This window comes from Zea mays, chromosome 2, assembly GCF_902167145.1.
Source record: "Zea mays cultivar B73 chromosome 2, Zm-B73-REFERENCE-NAM-5.0, whole genome shotgun sequence".
Taxonomy (NCBI): Eukaryota; Viridiplantae; Streptophyta; class Magnoliopsida; order Poales; family Poaceae; genus Zea; species Zea mays.
This window is the reverse complement of record NC_050097.1, coordinates 20,390,457-20,407,866: the sequence shown is the minus strand read 5'-3', so window position 1 is coordinate 20,407,866 and position 17,410 is coordinate 20,390,457. Positions and strand designations below refer to the sequence as shown.

The 17,410-nt window shown below is 44.2% G+C and overlaps 1 protein-coding gene across 4 annotated transcripts in view; it reads right to left on the bottom strand.

Annotated features, from left to right (window-relative positions):
* The window catches only part of LOC103646096 (BEACH domain-containing protein C2), a 39,682-nt gene extending 27,739 nt beyond the window's left edge, over window positions 1-11,943 (bottom strand). For 2 of the 4 annotated variants that reach the window (XM_020548189.3, XM_020548191.2), the window contains exons 1-12: window positions 9,956-11,943; window positions 8,829-9,613; window positions 7,972-8,670; window positions 7,385-7,519; window positions 6,641-6,745; window positions 6,432-6,545; window positions 6,190-6,266; window positions 5,869-5,950; window positions 4,849-5,184; window positions 3,464-4,086; window positions 2,693-2,777; window positions 1,659-1,853 (exon numbers count right to left, since the gene is read on the bottom strand). In XM_020548189.3, the coding sequence (XP_020403778.1) occupies window positions 1,659-1,853; window positions 2,693-2,777; window positions 3,464-4,086; window positions 4,849-5,184; window positions 5,869-5,950; window positions 6,190-6,266; window positions 6,432-6,545; window positions 6,641-6,745; window positions 7,385-7,519; window positions 7,972-8,670; window positions 8,829-9,613; window positions 9,956-11,609 (4,890 nt within the window). In that variant the 5' untranslated portion in view covers window positions 11,610-11,943. The remainder of the gene's footprint in view (window positions 1-1,658; window positions 1,854-2,692; window positions 2,778-3,463; window positions 4,087-4,848; window positions 5,185-5,868; window positions 5,951-6,189; window positions 6,267-6,431; window positions 6,546-6,640; window positions 6,746-7,384; window positions 7,520-7,971; window positions 8,671-8,828; window positions 9,614-9,955) is intronic. The other 2 variants (XM_020548190.3, XM_020548192.2) reach the window with 1 other exon arrangement.
* Between the last annotated feature and the right edge of the window lie 5,467 nt (window positions 11,944-17,410).

Here is a 17,410-nt window from a genome sequence, read left to right as displayed (position 1 = left end):
TAGAAAGTGATCAGCTTAAATATCAATATCAATGTCCACAACACCACTGTCCAATAAGAACCAAAATATAATGCATGGATGATTTTTAACAGACTAGAGAGCACAGATCAGAACTTGAGAAGCATAATACAAATTATGATCAATTTCTGGGTTTCACACAAATCAGATTATCCAATTAGGTGAACATGGACAATAACCACGCTGCCTCCATTTTTACATTAAAAAAAACTCGGCCTGCGAGAATAAGTCAGTCCCCGAGCATTTTGCTAAGAAGACATTCTCATACAGGTCAAGAAAAACCCTGAACTCTTACCCCACCCATACACAACGGCATTGTAGCTCATATGAGAACAACCACGACAACTAGGACTGGACCATAGACATTTGTTGGCATGGGATAGATGGGGGGATCTTTTTAACCCCAACCTGAGATTCGCTCCCACGGGGAGTCAAGCCCATGACCACTGTTCTTAAGGTGTCGCCTAGGCGTCCAGGCGGAGGTCCAACGCCTAGGCGCCTTGCCCGCCTACGTCGCCTAGGCGTCCAAGCGGTCATCCAACGCCTTGTCTCGCCTGACCGCTTTAAAAACCATGCTCATGACACAAGTGCTACTCAAGCCACCTAATGAGATACTTTATATTTGTGAACATTTATTAAGGAAGAGCACAAGATGAACATACACTACAAGTTTTGTGTTGTTTGCAACCACGTCAAATTTAAATGTTCCTTAAACCACCCTCTTTAAGCCTGAGGACCAATGAAAAAAGAGAATGAATCTGTAAAACATAGCCTAATCTAAGGTTCAATTTGTAATGTAGGATTTGTTTTCCTGGCTACCATGGCAACTCAATTGTTCCCTTTAAAATCCCTCGATTATTTCCGAACAGACCTATATGAGGTGTGGTGTTATGGATGGCTGGGGGCACTACAGTCCCACGGGTACTGTTTATGGGTTAGAGCTGCATGCGAGGGGAGGGAGAAGGGGGTGGCGACTGCGTTGTCGCCGGTGGAGGCAAGGAGGCTGTGCACGGCGCAGGGCGTCGTGGCTGATCTAGAGAGAGAACTTGAGGCTAGGGTTAGAAGGCGCTGGGGAGGCCGGCCGTAGGGCTTTGCCCACGGCCGGCAAGAGAGGAGGGATTTCCTTCTAATCTCTTGCTTACACTCAATTGATACAATCCCTCTCCTTATATAGAGAGGGTTACTTGACCCCTAAGCACTAGATCTAATCTTATCTCTAATTCTAACCTTATCCCAAACTAGTCTATCTTTATCTAATCTTATCTCTTGGGCCCTGACATGTGGGCACTTTAGGAAGATGTAACCATGTCTTTCCTAGAAACCTTGTACCATATGGAACACTTGTCCACTCTAAAACATCAACCAAAAAAACATAAGGATTGCTTGATTTGGTTAGAGGCTTAAAGCTACCAATCTATGGTCAGTTACACATAATTAGGATCAATCCAACTATACTTCATAATTCTATAGAAAAATATACGCATTTTTTTAGTTGCAGTTTTTCCTAGTTTATACGTAAAATATGAGTAAAACAAGCATTAAAATCGCCTTCTTGATTAGTCATCGGTATGCCAATGATACAAAGCTTAGCAATAGCACTATCCTAAGTTATGATTAGCCTCCAGGTAGACAGCCAGTACCTCGACAGGTAATGCATCTGCCGCCAAAGCACGATCATCAGCAATTAGTGGATTTTGTCCATCTGAAGAAGTAAGCTCATGAATACCAGCCAAAAGGGGTCGCCATCTTCTAAGAATTGCTACAAACGGTGGTAAAATCAGCTCAATGTATTGTTTCCTTAGGGGTTTCCTGTCCCTGCCAATAGCGTGCCATACCTGCATCAAGGATAAATAGGCAAGTGGCACAAACTCTTATGACTAACAAACAACTTCTTTATATTCCTTGAATAATATCATTACAAAAATACATGAATAAAATATTAGAAGCCTAAAAAATGAATAAGGTATGCTCATTTTTTACAATGTTTTCATGGATTCGTTAATAATAATAGTGTTTGGCAAAAAAATGGATGAGCAAAAGGCATGAATGTATAGCATAAAAGTCAAGGGATTTAGAGCAGGCCACGAAAAACTTCCAGGTTTATCATCATGGAAATCTTCACTTGAAAAGTACACAAACATGACATCAAAATGAAAAAGAGGGAAGGAAGGTGGACGCATGAGCATACTCTGCATGTTAGCAGTTAGCACATAATATTGCCATATTGAAGATAAACACTATATATAGCAGATGTCACATCAAGAAAATGGATGATAGCCATCTAATCTACAGCCTTGTCCCATTGAGAAGAGGCTCCGATCATAGCCGAGTTTGGTAGGCAAAGCGCTTTATAAGATTGATTCTTGTTCCAAGAATTTCTAAGCAAGGCTAAGGCTACATACTAGGTGCAGGGCTAACTCAATTAGGAAGATATGAAACAGACTAGGACAACGGATAAGGAAATATATTTCAAAAATGTGAGTTGCATACTGAATCACCAACAAATTCCAGAAATAAAAAAGGTAATGTTGGGGCCATACAATCCGTAGCACTTGCATGAAGAAAAGAAGTTAAAAAGGAACTCTATGTTCAGTATACTAGTCTACTCAGGCGCATGACTTCAAATTCATTGAAACAGATTACATGATTAAGTGATAATGCAAAAGGAACTTACCTCTGAGTAGAGAATAGAGGAAGCAACCAACACTCTCTGTCTCTTAGACTCTGTTATTGGCATATTAAGGATGGGGCCAAGCACACTGTATGGTCACAAAATTTAGGAATTAACAAAATGGCCACCCATGATCGACTAAAAAGCCAAACCATAGAATATATTTAGCTGCATGCGCTGACTAGTTGCACCCAAAAACCAAATATGATGGAGAAAGGCCGAACACTCTCCCTCACCCTCATCTGGAAACATGGGATTGGAGCGAGCAAACAATTCTTATTAAAAATTTGCACCAACAGTTGCACCCAAAATCCTAAGGAGAGGGGGAGATGTGGCCAGTTCACTTATACTTCAACAGAATATATATGAAAGCAACTTGCTACTGTTGAAGTTCTGATTATTTACTACTCCCTCCATCTCAAGATACTTGATGCTCAATGAATGTACCCCCTATTTATTGAAGGTGATCCACGCTAATTGAGTAGGGCGCTACTTAAAAGAATGCTAGGAGGCATGCAGGCCATAATCTCAAGCTGATATATACACCTAGTGTCCAAGAGCTAAACCATCAAGTTTTCTGGGACGGTGGAAGTAAATTGTAAGAAATGCTCCAACTCCTAACCAAGGTCATTGGGACTTCTTTTTTTAAGAAACCATCAGCACTTCAGCATTAGCACAGGCTATATTGTGTTAATTCAGCAACAAGATGGGCAGTGTTCCGGTAAAAAAACCAAGATGAGCAGTGAATCTGCCTTTGCTAAATGATGCAGTTACCTCCAAAGAAGAGCAGATCGAGGTTTTCTTGGAGATGAATAACTGTTGCCATCAAATGGCATCACACTTCCAGCCTGGTGGCCCATTCCTTCTGATACCACATCCTTTATGCTAACATCTTTCGTAAAAGCATCGCCTTCACCATTGTCGTCCTCCCTCATCGAAACAAGAACCATTCTGAGCATGCAAAGAAATGGTTGATCGCTATCTAGCAACTGATAGAGGGCAGTCATAACCCCCATACCAGGGCCAGATCCCCCTCCAATACCAAGACCACCACCAAGTCCAGATTCATCTAAAAGAAGTGCCTGCAGCACAGCAACTGATTTCTTCACAAGTGGAAATTCAATCCAAATCCCATTTGAATCCTTCTCTAGAATAGATCTCCAAGATTCCCAACCACTTCCACCACCACCAAATATATCAGATTTGGGTGGAATGCCAACACCATACCACAAACGGCTTCGGTACTTCCAACTTTCTCCAAGATCAGTTATGCAGCTCCCATAAGACACAAATGCATGCTTGACAGAATCATAAGGTTCAGCTGCTGTTGCTGCTGTAAGACGTTCCATCACGGCAGCAGAGATTTGTCCATTTGAATCAGCCATAGAAGTAAGCAACTGCTTCAATCACAGCAGACAAAAATAAAGACAGTATTCATAAGAATAAAGTTCAACCATATGTTGGCAAATAGAATATCAGCATAAGCCATGAATGCATGAAGGAACAGTCAAAAGCTAATTATTTTAACTTTCACTAGGTAGTAGGTACCAAGATATGTACAATTAAAAGCTTTTTTCAAATCCAGGAATTAGATGATTAGATTGTCCACCAACACCTTTTGATTTCGAAGTATTTCACACTGTAACATTTATGCATTTAGGACTTTATTGCTGAGTTCCTTTCCAAAGAAGAGGCATGTATGGTATAATCTGTTGACCGAAGTACCAAACACCAACTTACCCTAGAGTCCATTTATTTTGCCAATAATTTGTTCACACCTCATTCGATGAACTAGCAAGACCAGGTAGTCCAAGCGATTAAGGTAAATAAGAGTTCTACTGAAATATTATGGCATGATTACCCAGATAACAATTATGAAAAACTGGTAAAAATAAGCCATAAACAAGGAACATGGTACAAGAACGAAAATCATGACAGACAGTGAAACAACTTTTGTAGTGACATAACACATAAGCAATGGCTAGAAAAAATAGCAAAATGTTATTTCTCTCAAACACAAACAAGAAAATACAAGACGAATATAATGCATATATAACTGCTCAAATTTGAAGAATGGTTTGACAGTTACAATTACTTTATGAAGTTAATATTCATAACTGATAAAATGCAATGACATATAGCCGCCATGTGTTACATACATCCAGAGGAAGGCCACCAGCATCACTGGACAAAGATGCCCGTCTTGAGACCCCAGCAGCCATGGGTTCTTTACCAGCTGTGCTCAAAGAATTTGACCGACTGGCAGCCAATGAAGTCATTGATGTGGACGATGTGATGCTATCACCTGTAAGGGATGTGCAAAAATGTTGAGCTTGTGATCTCAGATGATCTTCCACAAGCATCAGAATAACTATTGCATTCTCTGCTAGTGCTACTGAGAGATGAGCAGCATTCTCTGCTTGAATTTTTGCTTCTTCAGGAGACAAACCCTCAGCTGCAACACCAGCTGCAGCTGCTGCAATTACTTCGGTCTGCTGGACATACAAGCAAAAGAAAGACATTACAGAAGAATAGCAACAGAACTCTATCACAATGCAACACTCTGCGTGATGATGATATAATGTAATTATGTAAACCATTCAGAATTATAACTATTAGAGTTATGGTGGTTGAATTGTAATGGAGTCTTTGTGTAATGGGCTTAGGCCCAACAACTCTGTTATAAATATATCACTCAACCCTGATTAAGGTTAGGTTTTCAGTCTCTAACTATAACAAATATATTACAGCTATCCTCTAAAATAAAACAACTACAAATAGATATGTGATTGAGTGTCAGTATTCCTGACAACATGACAGAAAAAATGTTGTTACATAGCAGTGCTACTGCGTCTAGGTGCCACCAACCTGTTATACTTGAGCAGCTAGTAGGGAATGTAGTCAAAGCTACCATGAACTCTTTTCAAACATAAGAATTGCCCATAATCATTATTTATATATCATTTGTACCTATTCATATCCCCCATCCCCCCCCCCATAATATATCACGATTTAAACCAGAGAAGGATAAAAAAACATTTATTTTATAGGAAGAGACAAAATAACATGAAAATTAACTGTAGGAAGTAGCAACAGTAAGAGATATAAGAAACAACTGCCAATACAATGTATAAAAAGATCCATGTTTAGCAGGCAGATCATGTCGAGAAAAGGAGTACCTGAACTTGAAGCTCCCTGGCAGAAAAATCAAGCAAGTCACCCAACAATCTCCTTTTAAAAATAGGTAATGATTCTTCACGCCTTAAAAAGAACAGAAAGTAGAAGGTTGTCACAAAATTGCAGAGCGAAAAATACCAGTAACCGAAAAGGGTAATGGTAAACATAGTGCAGAGAAAACAAATAGTGTTGCCTATGAAATTTTTGAAGTAAATCCAAAGATTTTGAGTGCAGATATCTTAGAGTGAAGTTCTGAAATTATTTCTTGAACAAGTACCCCGATATCTAGCTAACCTACAGATTTTTAAGAGTGAATGGACCACCTGATCCTTTGGTCTCCAGTGCTAGATCCTCCAACTATTGAGAGCCACTCCGCACAATGAATTGTTGCCTCCACATCCTAAATAGTTGCAGGGAAAGGACAAACAAGATATTATGAACAAAAAATGTAGTTGGCTGTGATACAACCATCAGAAACCTATCCACAAAGAAGAGAGGGGCAGATGGCCATGACACTATGAAACATGTATGTTACTAAGGATGTTCTGCTTAAAAAATATCTTGCCTTCCACCCATCTTTTTGTCGCATTGAATGCTCCAGCATTATAATCAGAAAATTGTGTATGAGGTCTTCAATCTCACCAATGCTTACACCATCAGCATTTTTCTTTGTGTCCATCTACAGTTTGAATACGTGAAATGAAGAAATACAGTTTATGTCATCTGAGCATGATTATTGTTAGAAAAATATGATAAAAGGCATGTGACACTCACTTCATGGTTCGAAATCAAAACCTCCAAAATCCATTCTGGCCACTCTGAAATCGAGGTCATTGTAGTTCTGTTATCTAGATGACTACAAGCCAAAAACAGAATATCCTGAAATAACATAGAAATATTTTGACACCATAAGAAACTAAACAAGATCTAAAAATGATAAATAAAAAGCATACAAGTCTTAGTTTGTAAAGAACAAAGAGCATATAACAATGTAGCACAGTACAAGTGAAAACAAAATGTGTAGTTGTTTGGCTGCTGATATAAACATGGCAACTGTGATTATGAGGTTGGCTGAGATGTAAGGCATCCAGATATTAGCAACACCAACATGTAATCCTAGGATTTCAAAATCTACATTGGGAGTAGTTTAAGATGCAAACGAAGCTGACTAGCATCAGCATAATTTCGAAATTGGTAGTTCCGCTATCTGCCAGTAAAAAAATAATATTACAAAGGGAGAAGGCAAAACTATACACGGCACATATGAAAACAAAGTAGCTTTGACTTTGTTCAAGACACAAGACTTATAGCCTTGCCCATGGATTATGCAGGTCTTCTTTAGATAAGTTCTGTTAATCATATGCAGTTCTCCTGAAACAATCCCTACTGCATTAGTCTATTAATAAACCAATATTTTTTTTTCATAAGGACCCTCATCTACTTTCCTGATAAAAAAGGTAGATTTGACATGATAATACAAATAATGCAACAATTCACTGTAAGGCAATGAAAGCATACCTGTATTGCACGAGCTTGGAATGCCCTCGATGCATATGGAAGCGAGCGAAGTAGAACCAGTAAAAGTTGGATATGTTCAAAACGGTGACCAGAATCATAAAGATTAAGACTTTCATCAGCTGATGAAACATTAATCTGCATTCAAGAACATGGCAAAGTTCAAGCTATAAACTTTGAACTGTAAACAAACAGTTCATCAATAAACTTGAAAAGTTTTGTTTTGGTTTGCTACTGTAAATCAAAATAGTAAACATATCAAACTGCATACAACAAAAACCAAATGAAAATTATTATGGTCCCAGCCCCTCATTTAGGCAGTCAATTTAGCATTCATGCTCATTTTTTTATTTGGATGACCATTGAAGAATAGATCAATAGATTCTTTTGTTATTATTTCCGACCATTTTTATTTGAAGCATCACATTTTAATAGGACCTCTATGTTAAGGATAGGGTTATTATACTTCACAAGAGGGTTGAAAGTAGAGAAGTAAACCAAGAGCTGATATCTCCAATTAATCACATGAAGCCAACCAGTATAGGTAAATAAATATATCCAATTATGTAGCATTCGGAAAAACTACATACCACAGCAGAAATCAAAGCCATATAGACATTTGCCGTCATAAGCCTCCTTGGGGCTGCTTGGAATGCCTTTTGCAATGCAAAAAGTAACAATGATACTCTATCTTCTGACATAGTATTTCCTTCTTCATTAAGTGTGGTCTGACTACCACCAGGTATATTTGCACTTCCAGCTCCAGAATCAAATTTCAGGTGACCTGACCCAATTAGAGCACCAAGAATGTGAATAATGCCAACAACAATTCCATCACCTTTGTCAACATTGTAAACATTATTCCGGACATTATCAGAAGTAATTGAGAAGCTAATGCCACCCAGGTTCTTCAAGAGCCCATTCTCAGAACCAGGCACTTTACTTCCAATATTTGAGTCCAGCATATCTTTTGCATTTGTGGCTTCATGTTCAATGGCTTCTTCATGGAAGACAGTTTCATGACGTTCAGCTGATTGATTTTCATCAACCTGACAACTTGTGTCAGCACTATCAGCTTTTCTGTTGGAACTTCCATCCTTGGGCACATTATTTTCACTTGCACTAGAATGATCCAAAATATTTTTGTTACCCACTTTAGCTTCCCGTTGTAAAAGAACAAGTAGTGCTTCCACACCACCACTAGTGATGAAGGATTGAGAAAATAAGTTGGCCCTAGAAATGTTAGGTTGTACATTCAACCTATATATGAGGTGCAACACCCTTGCAACCTGCCAATAAATAAATAATTAAGAATCCACTTGTAAGACATGGAAGATTTGTGCATTTCTCATTCAGATTATTCATAGCTCAGCAGAATAAAAAAGAAAGGATAGAAGCACCGGTGAAAGTTTGACAAAGTTTGTCTAGTAAGCAAAGTCCCAAGTACCTGATTAGGCTGTGGGCAGTCAACAATAAATCCAATCAAACAGCGGACATCATCTGCTGCTGCTGTTGAAGATGCTGCTCCTAGCAGTAGTTCAATAACAACCAAAAGTTCATCCACTAGAGCATTCACTTCCCCCAAAGATCGCTTTGTTCCAGTAAATGCAAAGTTATCGATTGAATCCGGTTCCTGAATTACCCAGTAACACCTTCTGCAGCCATCAAGAAGCATTTGCATCGCCTTGGCATCTCGCATGCAAGCAGACTCTGTAAATACCATGTCTGCGAGAGACGACAGAAGCTCCTTCTGTAAACCATAATTGCATGAACTCCATAGATTTAGGTCCAACAGCAAGCTGCTGAAAAGCTGCACTTTAAGTTCATGATTATTTCTTTGAGACTGGCACAAAGATACAATGGCAGCAACAAGCTCCTCATCAGTCAGAACCTCTTCCCCACTTTCCAACTTTGGAAGAGCCTGCAACACATAATGTAAAACACGTGATAAAAGCTCTGGTGCAAATGTACGGCATAATTCTTCATTATTTCCAGGGTGTTGAATAGCTTGGGAAATAATCCTGAAAACTGGGGCAGAAAGGGAAATGGTAGCAAGAGACGATGGCAAGTCCCCAGGTGCAGGCTCAAGGCTGTCCACATGTACATTGCCTATGGTTAGTGGAAGTAAAGCCATTGGACCCCCATAAGCTAAGGCCCATAAAGATTCTGAAGGTCGCACACGAGGTGAGACATGAACCAATCCGAGAACCTCTGCGGGCCTTCGATGAGTGCCTAAATTCAACAGAAGAAGGTACCAGTCAAATACTTAGATCGTATATAGAGTACGAGAGACCATGACACAATGGCATTCAGGCGTAGCAGGAGCAACAAGAAATGTGATATGCCTGGTTCAATAGCTTTGCAATCCTACTAAATGATTCAGTGATTTTGAACATTTGTTCTCTCCTTTAAAACATTTGTAATGGGCGTTTTCAGATTTGGAAAGCAAAGGTGCTAACATGGATCATAGACTAAAATGAATGAATTTAAGCAAATGGTAATGCTGGTGCAGGTGCAAGAAATGGAATATAGTCAACTCTAAGTACAGAGGTAGGAGATGTGGAGAGTTAAAACCTGATGAACCAGAAGGTGAGGCGTCTGGACAAAACCGCCCAGTGAGAAGACTAGGATGGTAAAGAAGATGCAAGCTTCCCCCTATCCCATTGTTGAGTGAAAAGCTCTCTTCAGCCATACTCTTAACTTGGTCATTAGTTGCCTTCCATGGCAAGCCTGCGCCATTTCCAAAACTGGGCAGTGTGTCTCCTCCTCGGGATGCTAGACGTCTCATTCTGTCTGGCCCAATTGGTTCTTTGAAGATGTAGACAGGCCCCATTTCAGCAAATAATGGGCATTGCCGCCGGCGCCTCTGCAGGCCGGCAATAGTTGGTGGTGGATTTGTCCCGATGCAGCAAAATGCAAGTGGTTTAGAGATACGTGGAAACTCAAAAGGACGGCTCTCATACAGGCTTCCATCAACATACAGACTCAATTCGCTGTCATCCTTTCCGAGCAAACTATGCTTGTTTGTGTGCTCCAACCCAACAAAATACCAGCACTGAGGCTTGAACGCATATGTGAAGTGCAAAGAAGCTTTCTTACCCCTACCACCCACACTCTCCACCACCAAGAACTGGCCATGAAAGTAAGCTTCCACACCCTGGTTATCTGAAGAGAGAAAGCTGAAAAGCCGAGGCATGTGTGTTGTTCCTTCTCCTGCAAGGGCACTGGCTGCCGCAGCAGCTGACATTGCTGATGATTTTCCAGATGTTGCCGCTGCAGCAGCAGCAATGGCTGCCGCAGCTGTTGCTGTGCTAAGGGTATCCGAGAATGATTCTATGTATATCCAAGTGGCAAACCCATATCCATTTAAGAAGGGCCACCTGCTGTCACCTGGGCCAAGCAGACCAGAGCTCTCCCCGTCAAACTCAAATGTCACAGCAGGACCTTTTGCTTCCATGCTGCCCATGGCCTTCTCAAGCGCTAGCATAAGTGGTGTGGCCCAGCTCGTTCCAAGTGACTTTCTAACCAAATCAAGCCAGGAATGCAGGTCTTTCACACTAAGCGAGTGCCCACCCAACATCTGAATGCATTGAAGCAGTGGCGTCCCGTCCCATCTGCTACCCTGATCCATTTCGACGAACAGCTTCTCTGCGGACGCGAGGAGGGCAGCCAGGAGGCCCGCGGAAGAACACATGGCTCTATTGCGAGTGCAGGCGCGGAGGGCGGCGTGCAGACCTAAGGCTGTTCGAGTGCGCGGCGACGGCTCGTCGTCTTCGGGGAGATAAGGCAGGAGCTCAGCGGCGGCGACAGCGGCACGCGAGCTGATCATGACGGTGGGAGGAGCGCCGGTGCCGGTGGCGTCGCCTGCCTCGTCCACACCGCCCATGGTGCCGAGCAGCACGTCGACGACGGAGTGAGCCAGCTCGCCCTGCTCCTGGGAGACCACCTCGCGGAGAAGGTCCGCCCCGCCCGCGATCGCCTCCTCCACCGCCCGCACCACCTCCAGTGGCGCGTCGGCCGGTACTCCAGGCGGCCGCCTGGGCCGCGGGGGCGGCTCGTAGGGCGTCGCGGGTGTGGCCGGCATGCTGGTACTCATCCCCGGATCCGACGCCTCCTCCTCCTCGACGACGCCCGCCTCGTCGCCGAGCGGTACGGCCGCGAGCTGCTCGTCGGAGCCCTCCTCCCGCGGCGGGGAGGAATCGAACAACTCGTGCGCGTCTTCCGCCATTGCAAGGACTTTACTCCATCGAGACCAATTCCGAACCAAGCGCAGGGTGTGGAAATGCGAGCGGGAATCGGTCAACGGAAGTGAAACAGCGGGCGGGCGATTAAGCGCGGCGTAGACTGGAGTGGGGGAAGAATCGGAGCGGGAAAATGGCAGTGCGTGGAGCGCGTAGATCTGGGGAGATCTGTGAGGAGTTGGGGTGCAAATGCGTGCGGAGCGGTGGGTGGAATCAGCGGCGGTGCACGGCGAGATCCGATAGGCGGAACCGGATGATGAGCTTGACGAGGGGGCAGGGGGGAGGTCAGGAGGGGGAGAAGACGTGGCGCGGCTCCGGGTGGGTTCACGGCTTCACGCCTTGACGGGTCGCGGCTTGCGCTGCGTTCTAGCCCGGTCGGTGCCTCGGCGCGTCTCGCGTTTGTGCGGCGGGCGGGTTTGGGCGGGCAGCGTACCTGCGTACGGCGCCCGTGAAAGAAACGAATCTAGCCCACGTGGCAGTGCTAAAACAGTTTTCAGGACTTTTTTCCTCAGGGTTATATATACAGTACAGTTGGACAGACGCTATACATACTCCTATTACGGTGTATGGATAGAGTATACACGGTAACACATGCAAGCCAGCACACGTCTAATAAACGAGAACAAGGAGTAGATGGGTTTTGTATCACCAATGAGGCAATGACTCGTATGTTGCACGCTTGTAGACTGCCCTGGTTACCCAGCTTGTTTTATCTTCCAGTGCATGCTTAATGTTTACAGGTACAAGTCCAGTAGAAGAGCCAAAGTCCAATCAACGACACAGGAGCATCGTTTGGATCCAAGGATTAGGCTTCAACCTTCCATAAAGTTAGTACTAAGGCTATTGTCAATAGTAGTTTTATGGTGGTTTTATTTACATTTAAGGGCATGTTCAGTTAGCTCTCAATCCATGTGGATTGAGTGGGATTGAGTGGGTTTCAATCCCAAGCAAGTCAAAGTTCTTCTAAATTTTTTCCAATCTCATCCAATCCATGTATAATGGGAATAACCGAACAAGGTCTAATAGTTTGCCATATCAGATTTTTCTATGACATGTCATAGTATTTAAAAATTTGAGTTTTATGGGTTTTAAACCATATCAACTCATCTTAGAAACCATGTAAAAGCTCTATTAAGAGTGATTTATTTCATCTTTACATATTTTACTAGTTTATATTAATCATTGAGTTACATCATTTAATTGTTATGTTAGTGTATAAAATAATAAAGTGAATATTTTCATTGAGAGACATTGTTTTATTGTGAGTTTCATGTCACTTTAAATGATGTGGTAGTTTTAGAAAAAAAAGACTACGAAATTCTCGTTATGAATAGCCTAATAAGATCTGTACTATATTCTGGATAAGGCGGAATGACGGTCCCGCTCCCGCCCTCTGGCCTTCCCCCTCCCGACGCCTCGTTTCCTCCCTCCACTGGCCTCTCGCCGGCTCTTATTCCAAGACCGACGACCACTCCTCTCCCCTCCCACGCGTCGGCAACCACTCCTCTCCCCTCCCCGGTTGGAGGATTCTCCCCCTAGTGTTCAGCACGGTGGACGTTTGAAGGAGCAGCGCTACGCCTCGTTTCCTCCCTCCTCTGGCCTCTTGTCGGCTCTTATTCCAAGACCGGCGACCACTCAACTTTCCTCCGCGGTGTCGGAGGATTACCCCCTGGTGTTCTGCGCGGTGGAAGATCGAAGGAGCAGCGCTGGCAGGAGGACGACGGAGTTTGTGCCTCCTCTGCTGCGTCACTAGTCCAGGGTGACGTGGTGAGGAAATCCTATAAGGAGGCCTTGTTTTCTTCCAAGCCTGCTGCTTCCAAGGATGATGGTGGTTGGGTGAGGGTGGTTCGTCGGCGTTCGAGCACCTTGAAGCCCCTCCCCAGACCTGTCTCGGTGGATTTGCGCGGGAGATGTTTCAATTGTTTCTCGACTGAGCACCGCGCGGCGGAGTGCTGAGATCGTGTGCGGTATTTTTTCTGCCGGTTGCCAGGGCACCGTGTGGGCGTGTGCCCGCGCCGGCGGACGGCCCCTCCCATCCCCAGACGCAATCTGGTGTGGCGGCCTATGGCTATGAAGTCTTCGGAGAAGATTGGCTGCGGTCTGGGTGTGGCTGGGGGCGGGTCTGGTCCTACTGCTGCTGGTGAAGGTGCGAAGAAGAGAACTCATCGTGGTCAGAGGAAGAGGAAGTCGGGCGCTGGGGGACAGTTGCCTCCTTCGCCTGCCTTCGGCCTGGCTAGGTCGGTATGCTTTGTCGAGCGTTGTGGAAGAATTGATCAGGCTAAGGAGGAACTCCATCGTGCACTGATCGTCAGTGTTGTAGGCCGAGAGGATTCTGGCTACGCCGTGGAGGTGCGTGATGCGATTGCCTCGAGGTTTTGCCTTGAAGCAGGGTCACTCTGCATACGTCGTGCTGCGCCAAATTCTTTCCTCGTCTTCTTCCCCTCAGTTGTCGTGGCTGATTAGGTGGTTGGGGGCAATCTCTCCATGCCCCTCCGCTCAGGTTGCATATTCGAAGGTGGTCTCATCAGGCTTTCGCTATTGGAAGTGGTCAGTCGCTGCCGCTGGTGCCCTTTGGCGTTGAGCTTCGTGGAATTCCTGCACATCTCTGGGGAATTGAGGCTGCTGAGGCTGTGCTTGGTGCTTTCTGTTTGATTCATGGACTATTTCCTAGCTCAGTCGGGGAGGAAGACATGTCTGTTCTCAGACTGAAAGTCTGGTGCCGATCGCCTGAGCTGCTACCGACGGTGGTGGATCTCCATGCTGAAGAGCCGGTTATCTTTGGAGAGGACGGGAGTTAGGCTCCTCGCACGTTGGTGTTCCCTGTTTCTATGGTGGTTCTTCATTCTGATGGAATTTCAGCTTCCGGTGTGGATTCTCCTTTGCCACCCCATTCGGGCTTAGTCGACGAAGATAGTGATCATGAGCATCATGTGGGGCGGCTGGGGTGCCCTACGCCTTCCGTTCAGGTTCCAATTCATTTGCGACTAGGTCAGCGCAGTCGTTCTGGGCACGTGGATGACAACCTCATGTCTGTTCAGGCTGTTGATCAGGATTTGGTGAAGATGGGATCAGTTGATGCCCCGGCTCTCCCGGTTGTTTCGGTTGAGGAGCTGGAGGCGCCTGATTACCCTCCAGATTTGGAGATGTATATGGCTATGTATTTGGGATCAGTTGATGCCCTCGCTCTCCCGAAAGTTTTGGTTGCAGAGCTGGAGGCGCCTGGTCACCCTTCAGTTTTGGCATTGGATCTCACAGAGGATTTGGGGGTCAGTTGTCAGGTGGATTGTTCGTCACAGGATGTTCTCTTGTCGGTTAGGCCTTGCTCGGACGTTCCTTTGGAGGTGGTCCATGTGACCGACTTGGAGGAGGTTGTCACTGTTGGGCAGCATGGTTCCGGGTTCTCTCATTTGGTGGTCAATGGTTCTTCTGCTATTGTCTCTTCCAGGGTGCGGAGGCTTGGGTCTTGTCAGTCTTCCAGTGCTGATAGATGGAAATCTAAGCCACCGTGTTTAAAGTTTATTCCAGAAGAAGATTATCTCAGGCTCAGATTGTCCAAGAAGACCTTTTTCTACAATCCGTGGTGGAAATGATTCCACCTTTGGATGCGTTCAAGTTTGTGGTCACTAAGCCTTCTGATGGCTTGTTACCACCCCTCCCCACCGAAGGACCAAAAGAAGGAAAAAGGCCATGCTAAGTGATTTTCGACCAAGGAGAAGTAGGAGGGTGGCCAAATTTCCTCCGGAGTTGAGTTCCAATGTGGCTGCGCAAGTGTGTAGGCGTCTGGGTTTTTGTGATGACATGGAGAATATTTCTCTCGAAGATGCCAACAATTATGCAAAATTATTTGATTCCGGGCTTTCGAGTGCACATATTGCTGCTTTGGTAGCTCTGTTTGGTTGGAAGGTTCCTCAGGTGGGGGCGATCTGATTTGTTTCCAATGGAGAATAGTTGTTTTCTTATTTGGAATGTGAGGGGCCTAAATGATCGTACCAAGAGGGATTCAGTTAAAACTCTGGTCCTTGATATCAAGCCTTCCATTGTTTGTCTCCAGGAGACCAAATTGTGTTCTATCTCGGACTTTGACATTCTGTCTATTCTTTGGTCTGGTTTCAACAATTTTGTTTCTAGTCCCACATAGGGGACTAGAGGAGGAGTGTTAATTGCTTGGCGTGACGGGTCCTTTGTCTCTGTGGCTTCGGTAGTGAAGAATTTCTATGTCTCTGTCCAATTTCAGGATGAGTCTGGTTCTTCCTGGTGGTTCACAGGTGTGTATGGACCTCATCAGGATATTTTTAAACATGAGTTTATCCATGAATTGAGAACAGTTCGTGATGAGTGTGTGGGGCCATGGTTTTTATGTGGGGATTTTAACATGATTCTCCAAGAGGAAGATAAGAATAATTCCAACATAATCAGAGCAATGATGGGTATCTTTAGGGGGTTTGTCAATTCTTTGGAGCTAAAAGAGATTCCTTTGATTGGCAGAAGATTCACTTGGTCAAATCAGAGGGAAGTGCCTACTCTTGTGAAATTGGACCATGTTTTCTGCACTACGGACTAGGAGGATTTTTTCCAGATTGTTCTCTTCACAGTAATGCTACTGCTATCTCGGATCACTGTCCCCTAACTCTTAGAGTTAGAGAGGGGGCATGGGGAAGAGAAGATTTCGCTTTGAGAGTTTTTGGCCAAAGTTCCCTGGTTTTTTGGAGGTGGTGGCTGCCTCGTGGAATCTACCTTTGCAGGATTATTGTACCTTGGAGAAGATTTCCTGAAGTTTAAAAGATTAGCTAAATGTTTGCAGTCATGGGGTCATAAATAGGTGGGTAGTGTCAATGCCCAGTTGGGTCTTAGTCGTGAGGTTTTGCATAGGCTGGAGATGGCGCAGGATATCGGATCCTTGTCCAGGGAGGAGCTTTGGTTATGGGGGTAGCTGAAACAACATTGTCTGGTGCTTGCGTCTTTGCAAAGAACTATTGCATGTCTAAGGTCCCAAATTTAATTTCTAAAAGAAGGAGATGTCAATACTCAATTCTTTCACCGACAGGCTGTCTACCATAAAAAGAGGAAGTTCATTTCAAAACTAGAGGAGGATGGAAGGGTGTACACAAATCATGGTGATATTCAAGAAGTTCTGGACGGTTTCTTTACGAACCTTCTAGGCACTGATTTTCTAAGGAGCGTTACTATTGATTTATTGGGCTGTCATAGGCCTGCTATGGATCTCAGTGAGCTGGATAGCCCTTTCTTGGAGAAGGAGGTAAGGGATATTATTGCTGACCTACCTTCTGATAAAGCTCCTAGGCCTGATGGGTTTACGGGGAGGTTTTACAAGACCTGCTGGAGCATTATTAAGGAGGATCTGCTAGCTGCCCTGGACTTTCTGCACCAAGGAAATGCCCATAAACTTGGATTGTTGAATTTAGCCTATCTTATTCTTCTCCCTAAGAGGTCCGATGCTATGACTGCAAGTGATTACAGGCCTATTAGTCTCATCCACAGTTTTGCTAAGGTGGTCACCAAGCTGCTGGCCAACAGGTTGGGTCCCCATCTTCTTGAGTTGGTGGCAGCCAATCAGAGCGCTTTTGTGAGAGGGAGATCAATTCATGATAACTTTATGCTGGTTCAACAGTCTATTAAGTCGCTACACAAGAGAAAGGTTGTGGGTCTATTCTTAAAATTAGATATCTCAAGGGCGTTCGATTTCGTGTCATGGGCCTTCATTATTGAAATTCTTATCCATCTTGGCTTAGGTCCAATCTGGCATAATCTTATTTCCTCCCTAATGTTC